Source organism: Humulus lupulus, chromosome 2 (assembly GCF_963169125.1).
Source record: "Humulus lupulus chromosome 2, drHumLupu1.1, whole genome shotgun sequence".
Taxonomy (NCBI): domain Eukaryota; kingdom Viridiplantae; phylum Streptophyta; class Magnoliopsida; order Rosales; family Cannabaceae; genus Humulus; species Humulus lupulus.
The window spans coordinates 132,127,751-132,142,767 of NC_084794.1; the positions used below are offsets into that span (position 1 = coordinate 132,127,751).

At 37.0% G+C, this 15,017-nt stretch overlaps 2 protein-coding genes across 2 annotated transcripts; one reads left to right on the plus strand and one right to left on the minus strand.

Moving 5' to 3' along the window:
• Positions 1 to 6,215: 6,215 nt before the first annotated feature.
• Positions 6,216 to 7,910, minus strand: LOC133814733 (uncharacterized). The gene is made up of 5 exons (XM_062247658.1): positions 7,874 to 7,910; positions 7,196 to 7,345; positions 6,971 to 7,103; positions 6,766 to 6,852; positions 6,216 to 6,723 (listed from the first exon to the last, which is right to left on the minus strand). Exons 1-5 carry the CDS (start codon positions 7,908 to 7,910, stop codon positions 6,216 to 6,218), a joined length of 915 nt encoding a protein of 304 aa, XP_062103642.1.
• Positions 7,911 to 9,860: 1,950 nt separating this feature from the next.
• Positions 9,861 to 13,374, plus strand: LOC133818514 (delta(7)-sterol-C5(6)-desaturase-like). Its single transcript, XM_062251418.1, has 3 exons — positions 9,861 to 10,192; positions 11,080 to 11,385; positions 12,856 to 13,374. The coding sequence occupies exons 1-3, from the start codon at positions 9,970 to 9,972 to the stop codon at positions 13,149 to 13,151; spliced, it is 825 nt and encodes a 274-aa protein (XP_062107402.1). The 5' UTR covers positions 9,861 to 9,969; the 3' UTR covers positions 13,152 to 13,374.
• Positions 13,375 to 15,017: the final 1,643 nt, after the last annotated feature.

The window sequence follows — 15,017 nt, forward strand, 5'->3', positions numbered from 1 at the left end:
GTTGCCTTGTATGCGGAACTATCGACTAGCCTGGTCGCAGGTAAGACTGAGTCGTTTATTGCTTCTAATACGTCTTCTGGTCGATACTCTAGCAGAACGTTTCCAGGTGTCAGCCACGTGTCCAGGGATCACTTGCCATGTCATCAATGCTAATTTTTTGGATAACATGGAGTATTTGACTAGGAGCCTTCAACATGCTGCTCAGATTTCTAATTTCAGATATCACTCCATGTGTAAGAGCCTTAAGCTACTTAATTTGTGCTATGCTAATGACTTGATTCTTTTCTGTAAAGGAACTCGTTCGGCTGTGAGCATTTTTAAAGAGGTCCTAGTAAATTTTAGTGCGACTACTGGTTTATCTATCAATACTAACAAATCTCATATTTACTTTGGAGGAGTCAATGCAACAGAGAGAAGGATTATTGCTCAAGATATTCAGTTGCCTGAGGGATCCTTTCCTCTTAGGTATCTTGGGGTGCCTATGAGACCTACTAAGTGGAGACATGAGGACTGTGAGATTATTATTCATAAAATTAGATTGAAACTGTTGTCTTGGACCAGTAGGCATCTGTCCTATGCAGGCCTAATGCTTTTCATTCACTCAGTTCTTTTTGGTCTTAGGAATTACTGGATGAGTGTCTTTATCTTACCTCAGAGTATTATTAAGGAGGTTGAGAAGATGTGCCGAGGATTCCTGTGGGGAGTTTCAGGGAACAAAAGTAAGCTTCTTATGGCTTCGTGGCATCAGGTGTGTCTCCCTAAAGCATATGGAGGTCTCGGGTTTAGGGATGGGGCAAACTGGAATAGAGCTATACTAGCTAAATACATCTGGGTTGTTTCAGAAAAGCAGGACCTTCTTTGGGTCAAATGGATCAAGGAAATCTATCTGAAGGGTGTTAATTTTTGGAGTTATATTCTGAAACCAGATAGTAGCTGGTATTGGAGGAAATTGTGCTATTTAAGGAGCAAATTCAGTAAGACAGAGATACTTGCTGCTGGGATTTCAGGGAGGTTTAAGCCTTCGAAATTATATAACAGTACCTTAAACCAGCAGCTGGTGGGTTATAATCATGCGGTTTGGTGCAAGTTGACTCTCCCTAAGCACCGATTTCTTCTTTGGCAGGTGGTTAATGCTCACCTTCTCACTAGAGACAATTTAACCAGAATCAACTTTCAGTTGAATAGCCTCTTATGTCCAGTTTGTGAAGATCATAATGAAAGTCACACTCATCTCTTTTTTGAGTGCTGCCTTTCCAAGATGACTCTTAACCTCATCTTTTCTTGGATTGGGTTTAAAGCCTGGCCTAGTAATTTCAATGGCTGGGTTGTTTGGCTTAAACATGGTCGGATTGGTATTACTGATTCTATACTAAACTTGGTTATAGCAGTTGTGATCTATAGCATTTGGCGGAACAGGAATAGATGTGTTTTTTATGGCTATTCTTTGACAGCGAATAGTATAGCAAAGGAAGTTATAAATATAGTCAAGTATAGATTATACACTGTTAATAATAGAAAGATCTCTATTCAACACCAGCTTTTCATTAGAAAACTCCAATGTAACTAAGGTGTTTACAGGTGCTATTTGTTAGCTAGTTGTACAGGTTGTTTGTTTTTGTTGGGTGATTTGGCCCATCGGTTGTACTAGACAGTTTGTTCAATGAAGTTTCTTTCTTCTTGATAAAAAGAAAGGTTTAATACCCGAGTTGGGGTGAGCCTAGGGGTATTTTGGGAAATTTAATGTATATTTGGGATTTATCAAGTAACGGGTAAGTATTTGGTAATTATTTGGGCATGTCAGGATTAATTTGGAATTTGTAGGATGACTCGAGAAAATATCGGGAAACATGGCAAATGATCGTTTTACCCTTAAGGGCAATAAAGAGGTTGAGTTATCTTTAGGGGCCTTTTGGTCTTTAGGTTAAAGGATATAGTTAGGAAAGCTTCACAACTAAGCTAGAACAAATCAGAAACAATTCTCAACATTCTCTCTCTCACTTTCACGTTCTCTCCCTCCCTCTCTTGTGCTTGGAGGCTTAGGGAAATTGTTGAGGAAAAGGGCTTAGGAATTGAGCTGGGAATTTGGGGAATTAAGCTAGGAGCAGGCAAAGGAATAGCTGAGGATCAAAAGCATTAACAAAGGTAAGATTTATGTCTTGATTCTTCTGGAAATTCTGACTATTAAGATAGGTTTTGGCTGGGTTTTTGGATGTAGTTTGAATGCTGAATTGGGGTGGTAATTGTAGTAGGTTTTTGGGTGATTATAATTCCTAGGCAATGTGGTTAAGAGTCCTAGACTCAATTCTGGGTTTAGTTCAGGGTTACAAGGAACTTTTAAGGAATTAGGTTGGGAGAAAACAGTGGAAAAGCCCCAAGATTTCTGGGTTCATGCGGTCGTGTCGTGACCCTTAGGGACAGGTCGCGACCCTCCTAGGCAGCCTTAGCCAAAATAGGATTTTGGGCTCGAGAACTTAAACCTAAGCGCTCGAGACAAATTCTACTACCCGGTTTAGTAGAATTTGAGGTCCCGAAGGCTAGTATTTTATTCCAAAGCATTTAATTGGGTTGGGTTTTAATAGTTATCAATTGTCACTTGTGACTAGGGTTATCGTTAAGGCTGGGGATTGAGGATCGTGTTTGGGACCGCTCCACATCCTCCGCTCATGACTCGAGGTAAGAAAACTGCACCCGAGTTATGAATGGGGCTGAGATCCCCTGTAATTGAACATGTGTAAGATTATAAATGTATTTGTGATTGGAAATATCTGGATAGGCAGGTTAGCTCGTGCTGCTTTCGATTACGTGTTTCGCAACCTGTATATCTGCTATGTTTGATGTGAAAGTCCGGCCTAAGGGAGCTGGGGCTGATGTTAAGCGTGTTGAACGCAACTCGGCCTAAGCGAGCCAGGATCAGCTAAATAACTAAAGGGATCGGCCTAAGGGCGTCGACACCTAACTAATTGTATTAAGATTGAATTATATGTTTAGATTAATCTGTTTATTGTTTCCTAGCTTATCGTGTGTATTCCGTTGTTGATTGAATTAGTTTATTTAAGTTTACTATGCACATAATGTTTTTATCTATGCTTGTTGAATTTAGTTTTCTTGTTGAGCCTTGGCTCACTGGTGCTACGTAGTGCAGGTAAAGGCAAAGGAAAACTGGACCAACCATGAGTTGGAGAGCTTTGGGGGCGGTGTGTACATCAGATGCTGCTCGACCACCATGGTCGAGGAATTTACAGGGACTAGAGCCAAAATTGTATTTTGCCAAATAGACTGGTTGGAGTTGTATTTACCTTCGAGGGTTGTAACCACCTTCTAAACATTATTTTTGGGATCCCGTGTATCAAACTCTTATTTTAATTAAAGTCAACCATTTCATGATCAAAATCTTTTAACCCTAACCTGTCAGTTGACTTTAGAGACACGTTTATGTTCAAACGACTTGATTAGCAGGTCTTGCACTATTTTAAATACACAATGTAATAGTCTTGGTTACCCAAGGTGTTACAGTGCCACCAACGAGACACAGCAAAATACTTCATTTAATAATAACTCATTTATGTGAGACACAAACGGAAAAATGTCACTCACCACCTATGGGATGTATTTCTTAAAAATTCAAGACACCAAAAGAAGCACAAACAAGACACCAATTGTGTTTCTTCATGATCCAAAGCTTAACAAAATATAAAGTCTCATATTTAGTCTACAAAGAAACTTGAAAATCTCTTTATTGACTAGGAGGATACTATGAATGTCAAAATTTGGCCTCTTCAAAATACTTGACAAAAGTGGCAAGGATCAAGGCGCCTAACACCCATAAAGGTATGTAGTGTCATTAAGACATCCATTCTAAGGATGTTCAAGCCATGAGACCTTCACGGTCCCTAAACGGCGGGACCCCTGGGCACAAGACGCCCCTCGGGATGCCCATTGCCTCAAGCGTCTCTCGTTACCTCCAGTAGGCTCACAGGGTCCATGGCCTCATCTTTCGCGAGGTCATCTATGTGAGACGTGTCACGAGGCTTCTCTGAGAACCAAGGGTCTCGCATATGCGAGACCCCTCCTGAGACCAAGTGCCTCGCACCAGCAGGACCCCTGCGAACCAAGTGTCTCGCATATGCGAGACCCCTCTAAAGGTCAAGCACCTCGCGCTAGCAGGACCCCCAGGAACCAAGCATCTTGCGACACCTTAAAGGTGATAGATCCTCTCAAGGTCCCCAAAACCTGCCTCTCAGGACACCCCTTATTTCTATCTCTCGAGATCGCCCATGCCTCGCGACATCAAGCGACCCTCAAAGGCACGTGAGACCATTATGGCATACGACATCACCTCGCTGAAGAGGCCTTGCCTCGTATCTTTAGGCAAGTACCACTAGTGAGGCACACCCCCTTTCGAGACACCTATTATCTGAGGTTCTTCTTAGAAATATAGATGTGAAAATCCATATTCACACTTGGACATGCCATTCACTAAGTTCCCTCAACACTTAGAAATATAAAAGGGAACGAAGAACAAGAAACGCATAGAGAAGACAAAGAGCCACCCTCAAGTACATAACATGATATGTACAGATGAGGACATGTAAGATGTACGACCATGTCTCCCGCAAGACTTGCTACAAGTAGTGGTTGTACAAGGACGTATGAGAGGGTACAAGAGGTGGTAGCACCACCTCCACGCCTCTGACATAGGTTAAATCCGACCACTACTCACCCAACAACACTACCTCCTACTCCACTACCACCTACAGCGTTAGAGTACCTCCTTGTCTTGGGATCACATATACCATGGGCAATTAGAGCCCCTCTATAAATAAGTCCACACCCCATTTGCAAAGGGGTTGAAAAATCATTGTAACTTGGTACCAAGAGAAATACAAGTTATTTTCTCCATTCTCTTCTACTACTATTTTCTAAGTTTCTTGCTATGTTCTTGAAGTTCCTCATTTATAAGCTCTATACTTTGATTTTTCCGACCTAACATCGTTGATGAGTTCTCACCATCAACAGATTCTAACAATGATTTGTGCAATTACAGTGATGATTGCAGTGTCTTTGCAATCAAGAACTTGCAGTTTTTGTTGGGATAATGTGTAATGACATATTTTATGAGAATGTGTACCCTTGATGTATTTATTCTCACTTCTTAGACTTTTTTTTTTGCTTATAAACTATAAAGTGTTAACGATGCATTAGCGATAGTTTGACGATGGTATAGCGATAATAGATAGTGTATACATTTTGTTTATAAACAGTAATAGGCTAACGATGCATTAGCGATAGGTTAACAAAGGTATAACAGTAGTATGTGGTCTATACATTTTGTAAAACTTGTTTACGATGCAATGGCAATGCGTTAACGATGGCTTAATGATGCTTGCTAGTTTGTACACTTTATCACAAATGTCAGCGATGCAATAACGATGCAATAATGACGCCATAACAATTCTACATAGTCTAATCATCTGAAATAAATGTTAACAATACTGTGACGATGCAATAACAATGCTAGACATATTGGGCATTTAATAAGCTTTCAATAACGATGCAATAATGATGCTAAAAGATGCTACATAGTCTAATAATTTGAATTAATTGTTAATGATACTATGATGATGCAATAACGATGGCATAACGATGCTAGATAGATTGGGCATTTAATAAGCTTTCAATAACGATGCAATAACGATGCTATAACAATGCTACATAGTCTAATCATCTGGAATAATTGTTAACGATACTGTGACGACGTAAAAATGATGTTAGATGGATTGGGTGTTTATTAAGCTTTCAATAGCGATGCAATAACGATGTTATAATAAATATACATAGTCTAATCATTAAAAATAATTGTTAACGATATTGTGACGATGCAATAACGATGAAAAGAATTTTATTGTTAAACAAGTTCTTCTTCAAGAATTTACTAATGATGCTATAACGATTTAATAACGATGGTAATAGATTGGGCATTAATAACTTTCATTAACGATGCCTTAGCGATATGTTGACGATGGTATAACGATACTACATAGTCTACGCATTTGAAATGCTTGTTAACGATGCTACAATGATGCAATAACGATGGCATAACGATAGTCATTATAAACATCCTTTAACTAACTTTAAAAATGACTAGTTTAACATAATAAAAATTGAAAAATATTCTAATACACATGTGTTAAACTCGAACTTTACGAGTTTTCGGATTATGACAACGACCACCATAGGTGCTGCATTTTTGCTCGATCACCAATCGTTCTCCAAGGGGGATGACATTTCTTCTTAGGCCTTCCTTGTTTTATCTTCTTTGGGCGGCCGATAAGATTTTTCTCAACTAGTGTTCTTACTGTCATGCACTTGATGTCATCTGGGACAACCCAGTCGTCCTCATTACCACAAGGGTATATATTTTCAACATAAGAGGCTCTCCATGACTCTTTCTTGTAATACTCAGATTCCATGGAGTATATGTTCACATTACTTTTTAACGATGCACATAATGCGTGACGATATGGAATACCAATTATGTGAAATACACCACATGTATAGGTCTTATTTATTAAATCCACCTCCCCATTGTGCTTACCATCCAACACAAGAAACTCATGTTGCCCCATAGCATAAGGTATACATAATCGGGCTTTTTCTGCCATTGCAACTAAGTCGGCCTCATATGTCAATGCTAGAACAGCGGTACTCTTCTCGCTAGTTTCTCTACTATCAAAAAATCATGTCCAAAGTGTGAATCAAATATACTCCACAAATGTAGTTATTGGGTAGCTCCGTGCATCCCTAGTCTTGTTGTTAAAGCTTTTGGCATAATTACTTGTCATTATATTGTACCTAATTACAAATGAAATTAAATCATTATCTCTATACATCAATTAAACCATATCAAATGAAGTTAAATAAATGTAATTAGTTTTTATACCTCTTTCTGGGAAAGTAAGCTCACGAACACCTATCGAAACCAATGCCTTCTAAATATTGAGCTATAGTTGGGTATTTTGCCTTTATCTTCTCAAAATGATGGGAAAACTCTGACTTTCTAAAAGCGTATGTCGCCATCCACATCTCTTGATGCAGTGATCTTTCTTGAATTTTGCAACAACATTCATACTAATGTGGTGGTAACAACCACGATGATACGCATTTGGGAAATTTTTCTCCAACACGTGTATAATACTTGCATGCCTATCAGATACAAAAGCCAAGTTCTCAACTTCTCGAAGTGCTTCTTTCAACTTTGATATGAAATACATCCAAGATTCATGATTTTCGCTATCAACAATCCCAAAAGCAACTGAATACAAATGGTTGTTCACATCCAATGCAACTGCATATAACATTTGGCCATCGTATTTTGTCTTCAAAAAGGTGCCTTCCACACATAGTATAGGACAACATGTACAAAACCCCCTTACACTAACTCCTAATGCAAAAAAAAACAATACTTGAATCGGTCGTCCTCAGTTACAAAATCTATCAATGTACCTAGGATTTTCTATTTCAACCTGTACAAGTATGATGGTAGCTTATGATAGGTCGCTTCAAGTGTCCCCCTCACATACATGAGAGCCTTCTCTCGTCATCTCCAAGCTTTTTTGTATTATAGCTCAATGTCATAATCATTCTTTATGTCTGCTCTTATGTTGTTTTCCATGTAGTCATTCACTCTAGTTTCATATTTCTTCTTTATGCAGTGCCCAATAACCCAAGGTCCTGCTTGACGATGGTATTTATGCATGAGTTCAAGTGAACAAGTGTGTTTTGCTGGTGAACATCTCAAATTTGGGTAACTTGTTCCCCTTCAATCTCCACCCGTAATCAAGATCCCTACAAGTAATATACCAAACTTCTGTACCTGATTTTTTCATGACAAACTCAAAGTTCTGCTTCATTGCATACAAATGGGCTTTAGTTTTCAAGTCTAGCTTGTTCTAAAAAAACTAGCCTACCTCTATTGCCCCAAAACTCACTCCAAATGACGTTGGGATAACATACGACGGGCATGGGAGATCTTCTACAAAATATGTTGGAGTAGTCCATCTTTTGTTGTGATCCTATGCACGTGGCTGACTACTTTCTGATCCAATAGTATTTCGTCCTTGGCTTTCATTATGTGTGGGTTCAGCTGGATTTTGATTATGTTCAACTGACTGTGTACGTACGATGGCATGGTCATCGATCCTAATATCCTCAGTATTGTCGTCAGAACTGCTACACCCCTCAACTACGTCATCATCCTCAGCCAAATTGGCAACTAGATCATCACTGACATATGGATCGTACTCATAACATGTCCCAGGCAGATTTTGTGTAACTAACATATGTTTGTACTTGAATAATAGCAATAGAACAATCTTTGAAAGTCCATTTATCTCTTTCTTTTCCCAAACGTTGTTGAACGAAACAATGATGGTAACTCTCGATCCTTTGAATTCAAATAGAGAAACTACGATGATTAAATCACGATTAACGATGCAATAACAATTCACCACAAAAAAACACAAAGCATTAACGATGCATTAATTATGGTATAACGATTACCTTTATTCATAATGATGCAATAACAATGATTTCACGATGAAATAATGACGCTTCATAGAAAAAAAATGCAAGTAATTAAGGATGAATTAACGATAGGTTAATGATGCAATAACAATGCTTTACAAAAAAATATAAAAAAATGAAGTGATTTAACGATGCATTAACGATAGTTTAGCGATGCGATAACAATGGTTTTGGTATATTAAGTTGAGTTAACGATGGGCTTACGATGCAATAAAATAAACCTACATGACTAACATTGCTATAGCGATGTAATTGTGATGGGTTAACGACTCTCAAGAAAACCAAAATAACAAGGTCATCGTTAAGAAAGCGTAGATCCAAAATAAGACTTCTCAAGAATAGCAAAAAAATGCATAAAATTAAACACATTGAACATAGAATTGCTCGAAAAACATATCAAATTGATTCTAACATACATACAACATTAGATAAAGTGATAAGAAATTTACCCATGAATTTTTCACTATAAACGTGTATGAATTTTTTTCCACAAGAATAAGTGGAATGGTGATTGCGAATGGGGGAGTGTGATTCGAATCAATGAACTGGTTTTAGTTTCATGGGTGTGCTTTCAGCTTTGTGAGCAAGAGAGAGTAGTAATGGTTGCTTAGAGAGAGATGTGAGATAAACGGGTTAACATTTTTATGACAAAGGTAAACTTGTCTAATATTGCACAAAAGGCATATGTGGGATGTGTTTATTATGTTTGTCATATAAAAAAAAATCCTTTTAGGATGCATTACAGGTCAAGTTTTCCTTTGTATTTTAATTTTATACAATTATTTTCTTAAAATTTAATTTGGCTTGAAATTTTTGGTTTTAATTTTTTTTAGTTTTACTTTTAAAAAAAATTTAAATAAATAAATCAAATTTAAAATACTTCTTTTAACAAGAAGATAATTTTAATTTTAGGTTTAGTTTTTTCTCTTTGTTTGGATTGTTATTATTTCTTTTTACATATTTTTACGATTTATCATATAAAAAGTACATGTAGTAAATATTTAGTAGATTTTTAATGTATTGTATATTTATTATCTGCTATAGAACTGCATTATTTATAATAAAAAATAGAAAGAAAAAAAATCACAAATCGAAAAAAAAATTCAACAAAAAAATCCAACTTAATAAGGGCTTTTTCTAATGAAGATTAGGGGGGGCCAACTTGGTCGGGTGTTGTAGATCATCGATAAAAGACCCCACGTGAATCCCACATCGGACCCACAAAATGAGTCAGGCGCGTCACATAGTGTCTGGCATTTTTCGTTATAATAATATCTTAGGAATTTGCAGTCTCCATTGACTATCTTCTCGTCCCTTCTTTCTCCAAACACCAAAACCATATCTCATATTTTCCGCCGGATTTGACAGACGGTTAGCCTTATTCCGATGGATTCGGAACAGTACCTGCATCTGTTCTTGGAGGAGAGCAACTTGTACAACCACATTGTGCTTGGAACCTTACTCCCTGCAAGAGTTTGGGAGCCTCTTCCCCACTTCTTCCAGTCTTGGCTTCGCAACTATATAGGTGGCGTTCTTCTCTACCTCCTTTCCGGCTTCCTCTGGTGCTTCTACATTTACTACTTGAAGCGCAATGTTTACCTTCCCAAAGGTACATCTTCATGTTTATGATTATCCTTCTCTTCAATCTCCCTCAAAATTATTACTCGGCACAATCGATCAATTATTATGTTATTGAATTTTTCTTTGAACAAAAATTTAATTTCGATATATTTTCTTGCATTTGAATTCAATATTTTATTTGAATTTATTCTTTGGAATTTCAGCTACCACCGATCATACTTTTCGTTTTTTTATTTGTGGTGGTGAATAAAAAGAAAAGAAAATAGATATATATGTATCACAATTTATGTGTTTCTGAAGTCGATTCGATTTGAAGGTCCATCGCAGATCTGTAATTCGACACTGCAATTAATGTGTAAAATATTCTTTTTGAATGACTGATTTGACGTATTACATGGCTTGTTGTGGTTGCTGAATTGGGTTCTGACTTAAGAAGTACGCATGCTTAGTTTGGGTTAGTATTTAAAAATCTTGCGATCAGTAATCACTCGTTAATAATGAGATTTTGATTGAAGGGAATATTCTTTCATTTCGTAATCCTTGCATTGTCTTGATTTGTTACATCACATATTAGTGTCTAGTATGCCACTGCCAGCAACTTTAATTGTGTTTTTGTGTTTTGCTCGCGTTAGAACTTAATCTCAGTGTTAAGATGCCTCTAAGTTTCGCAATAGGCTAGATAAAATTAAGTGTTCTTGTACTTCGTTTCTGGTATTCACTTGTATGGCATATGCCATAGGACTAAATGAATGATTCTCTGAACAGACTGAAACACAGCAATTTGTTTGTTAACTTGGGGATGGAAATTGCCCGTTAAATTTTCAACTTAGTTTTTTCTGTACGTTGTTTAGTTAAGAACAAGTTACAAGTATCTTCAACCTGAAGATGTTGATTTTCATAACATTCTCATTGCAGATGCCATTCCTTCAAACAAGGCCATGCTCTTGCAAATATATGTGGCCATGAAGGCCCTGCCATGGTATTGTGCTCTTCCATCCATTTCAGAGTACATGATTGAAAATGGCTGGACTAGGTGTTTCTCGAGAATAAGTGATGTCGGTTGGCTTGGATACTTCATTTATTTAGCAGCTTATCTTGTAATTGTGGAGTTCGGAATTTATTGGATGCATAGAGAATTGCACGACATAAAACCCCTCTACAAATATCTTCATGCTACGCATCACATATACAACAAGCAGAATACTCTGTCTCCATTTGCTGGTAAGTTCTCAATCTACTCCAGGTGACATTCATACTACAAGTTGAGTTAGAAATCTGTCTTATTATGGGTAAAATTTTATCTTATATATCAGTTTTATTTGATTTATATGATGTTTTAGCATTGCCGTATTATAATTAAGTTTTTGTTTGGTAACCATAGTGTGTGAAAAAGTGTTAACACTAGTAAGCATCAAAACATGTGTTCGCAAAGTAAGTTAGATCAGTACTGATTTAACTAAGAGAGAGAACACAGAGGAGCTCTTTGTTTTCTTTTTAATTACTCATTGTATACAGTAATTGCTAATTTGGATTTGAACGCCCTTTTTCCCTAAAACAGAAGTTTTTCATACATGAATACATATGTGTGTATTTTATTAAGAAAGCAAAATAGATAATTTTTTTATTTTTTTGTTAAATTTCTATACTTGTTTGAGTTGCATTTTGGATGAATTCATTTCTATGAGCATAAGAAGAAAATTTATTTCCTAGCTGCAATGTTAGCTCTTCCTTCTGCCATGATAAGCATGTAGGAGATTTATCTTTTTATTGATTCTGTTAGAACTTTAACCATCGTCATGGTTTTGCAAAATACAGAAGATACATGTTATGTTTGGAAGCACCTAGCTCAATGCTGAATTTGATTTATGTTGGAACTTTAATCATTCTCATTACGTGCTAAGATTATATGTCTGAAATTTGGAAGTTGATTTCTGTGTTGGAAATCAAGTTGCTAATTTCGTTGAAAGACTTTTTTCCTTTGTTCCTTCTTTTTTTTTTTTAAAAAAAAGAAAATATTGTACAGCAAACATTAAAAGTACTTTTGCTTGTCCATATTCGTACATACATAAATGCATTTATATGTTTCTACTGTAACTTTTGTTTTAATTAATTTTTTGTCTTGCATAATTCCATTCCGACTCGTATCTGCAAAATCCATACAGACATGAGTACATGCTTATGTTTCTACTGTTACTTCTGTTCCGACCACTTCATTGACTTCCATATCAACCCATTTCTTTAAAATCCTTAAGTGAATTTCTATTAAACTTATAAATTAAAATCTCATCTAAACTGGATCTGCTTGGTACTGCCTACTTTATACCTCAATCTGATTTCGTTTCAAAGCACCCCCATTATGCATGGTGGCATACATCAAGGGTTGCCTTCTTCTTCTTTTTTTTTGGGGGGGGGGGGGGAGGTCTGATTCTTAATTATGACTTGGCACGCCATGGATTGAATCTGGACACTACTTAAAAAGTTAAAATTCAAACTGTTGATTTAGTAATAAATTTTAATTCACTGTTCTTCTCAATTATTGTGCAGCTACTCATTATGTGAGTGTAAATTCATTGTAACATGAGCTGTTAAGCTGATCAGAGGCATATTTTGTTCTTATTTGAGAGGGTCATAGTATTCTGAATAATTTAATTTTGGCAAACATTTCAAACTACTTATGGCAAATTATTTCAGGTTTGGCTTTCCACCCACTGGATGGGATACTGCAGGCTGTACCACATGTGATAGCACTTTTTATAGTACCAGTACAGTTGACTACGCACTTAGGTCTGTTGTTTATTGAGGCCATATGGACAGCAAACATTCACGACTGCATCCATGGCAACTTGTGGCCTATAATGGGTGCTGGTTTCCACACCATTCACCACACCACGTATCGACATAACTACGGCCACTATACCGTATGGATGGATTGGATGTTCGGAACACTTCGTGACCCTTTGGATGATGGATCCAAGAAGGAAATCTAATTCACTTGTCTTCCCCGTCCTTCCCATTTCAAAATTCTTGATTGGACTGTTTTTAATGCTTGCAGTATTTTGGTGTAAATTATGTTGGTTAGTAGCAAAAAAAAAGGTGAGAAGGGATTTTTAGGTGGATCTTTTTCAGTTAATATTTGTGCATTAGTTTGACAATGAAATCCCATCTCCACCCTTTAAAAATAATATTAATTAGAATCCAATTTTTCTTCAACTATAGAGAGCATTACTGGTTATTCAATCCAATCCAACATTTTAATTTTGAAAATCCATTTCACTTCTAATATCCAATTAATTGAATTGGATAGGTTTTCTCAATCGTAATTTTTTTTTTTAAATTTCATATATTTTGGATGGCTCTGCCCGAGTTTATTCTCGAATTGATCATGTCTTTAAGAATGAGGATTGGTTGGATACCTTTCCAGATTCCCAAGCTTTTTTTTCAGTGGGAGACCACTTCAGATCACTGTTCCTGTTTGATTAAGGCAGTGCAGATCAAGGAGTCGGGTATCAAGCCTTTTCGTTTTTTCAACTTCTAGATCAGCCATCCTCATTTCAGGGGGATCGTGCTTGATAATTGGGGGAAGTATACTCATCACAGGGGTCTCAAAAGTTTGTTTGTGAAGCTGCTGCGTCTGAAGCATGTTTTAAGGAAGTTTAATTCCAATTCAGTTGGAGATGTGGTTTAGAATTATCAAAAAGCCAGGACTCTTTTTCAGGAAGCTAGAACTGAGTGCCAACAACAGCCTTCGAACATTCAATTGCAGCAAGTTGGAAAAAATGCTGGTATCCTCTTTGATCAACAAGCTAAGATGTATCATAGCTTCCTTGTTCAAAAGAGTAAACTTAATTGGCTCAAGTATGGAGATGAAAATTCCTCTTATTTTCATGCTAGTATAAAGAAAAGAAGGGTGGAAAATTGCATTGCTAGCTTTATCAATGATCAGGGGGTTATTGTGGATAACTACACAGATGTAGTTGATCATTTCTTGCATCATTTTAAGAGCTTTATGGGGAGTAATAGCTCAGCCATTTCTAGTATCAATATGGAAAGTGTTAGTTATGGAGCTAAACTTAATTTGGAGAACCAACTTGCTTTACTTAAGCCCTTCTCTAGCAAGGAAATTAAGAAGGCAATGTTCAGTATTCCTAGTCATAAGAGCCCTGGCCCTGATGGCTTTAATTCTGGCTTTTTTAAAGCTCTTTGGCCTGAGATAGGTCAAGAAGTCTGTAAGGCTATTTGGCACTTCTTTGATACTGGTCAATGTCCAACAGAGTTGCATGCTACTTCTATTTCCCTCATCCCAAAGAAGGAGAATCCCAGCAAAGCAGTGGACTATAGACCAATTGCCTGTTGTACCACTATATACAAATGCATTTCCAAGTTTCTCTGTCTCAGATTGGCCTCAGCTCTGCCTATTGTTGTGAATCAAAATCAAGGGGCCTTCATCCAAAACAGATCCATAGCTCATAACATAATGATCTTCCAGGATCTCATCAAGCATTATGGTCGTAAGAATGCCACTCCGAGATGTGCTATTAAGATCGACTTAAGTAAAGCCTATGATACTGTTGATTGGTTTTTTTTGGAGGATCTGCTGAAAGCTCTTTGCTTTCCTTCAAGATTTATTTTCTGGATTATGATTTGTCTGCGAAACACTTCCTATTCTCTGTCTATGAATGGAAGAATTCAAGGTTCTTTTAAAGGGATGAAAGGGCTAAGACAAGGGGATCCAATTTCCCCTTTGTTGTTTGTTTTAGTTATGGAGTTCCTCACTAGACATCTCAAACATGCTTCCAGGAATGCTGATTTCAAGTTCCACCCCCAATGCAAAAAGCTTCAAATCATTAATCTTT

What these genes read in the sequence shown, in the direction of transcription:
- LOC133814733 (XM_062247658.1), bottom strand. Translation starts at nt 7,910, where the DNA reads ATGAAGCAGAACTTTGAGTTTGTCATGAAAAAATCAG. An exon ending in GTTTGTCATGAAAAAATCAG is followed by an intron (nt 7,346 to 7,873) that starts GTACAGAAGTTT and finishes TGTTATATGCAG; the next exon opens with TTGCATTGGATGTGAACAAC. An exon ending in TGTATCTGATAGGCATGCAA is followed by an intron (nt 7,104 to 7,195) that starts GTATTATACACG and finishes GCAAAATTCAAG; the next exon opens with AAAGATCACTGCATCAAGAG.
- LOC133818514 (XM_062251418.1), top strand. Translation starts at nt 9,970, where the DNA reads ATGGATTCGGAACAGTACCTGCATCTGTTCTTGGAGGAGAGCAACTTG. An exon ending in CAATGTTTACCTTCCCAAAG is followed by an intron (nt 10,193 to 11,079) that starts GTACATCTTCAT and finishes TTCTCATTGCAG; the next exon opens with ATGCCATTCCTTCAAACAAG. An exon ending in TACTCTGTCTCCATTTGCTG is followed by an intron (nt 11,386 to 12,855) that starts GTAAGTTCTCAA and finishes AAATTATTTCAG; the next exon opens with GTTTGGCTTTCCACCCACTG.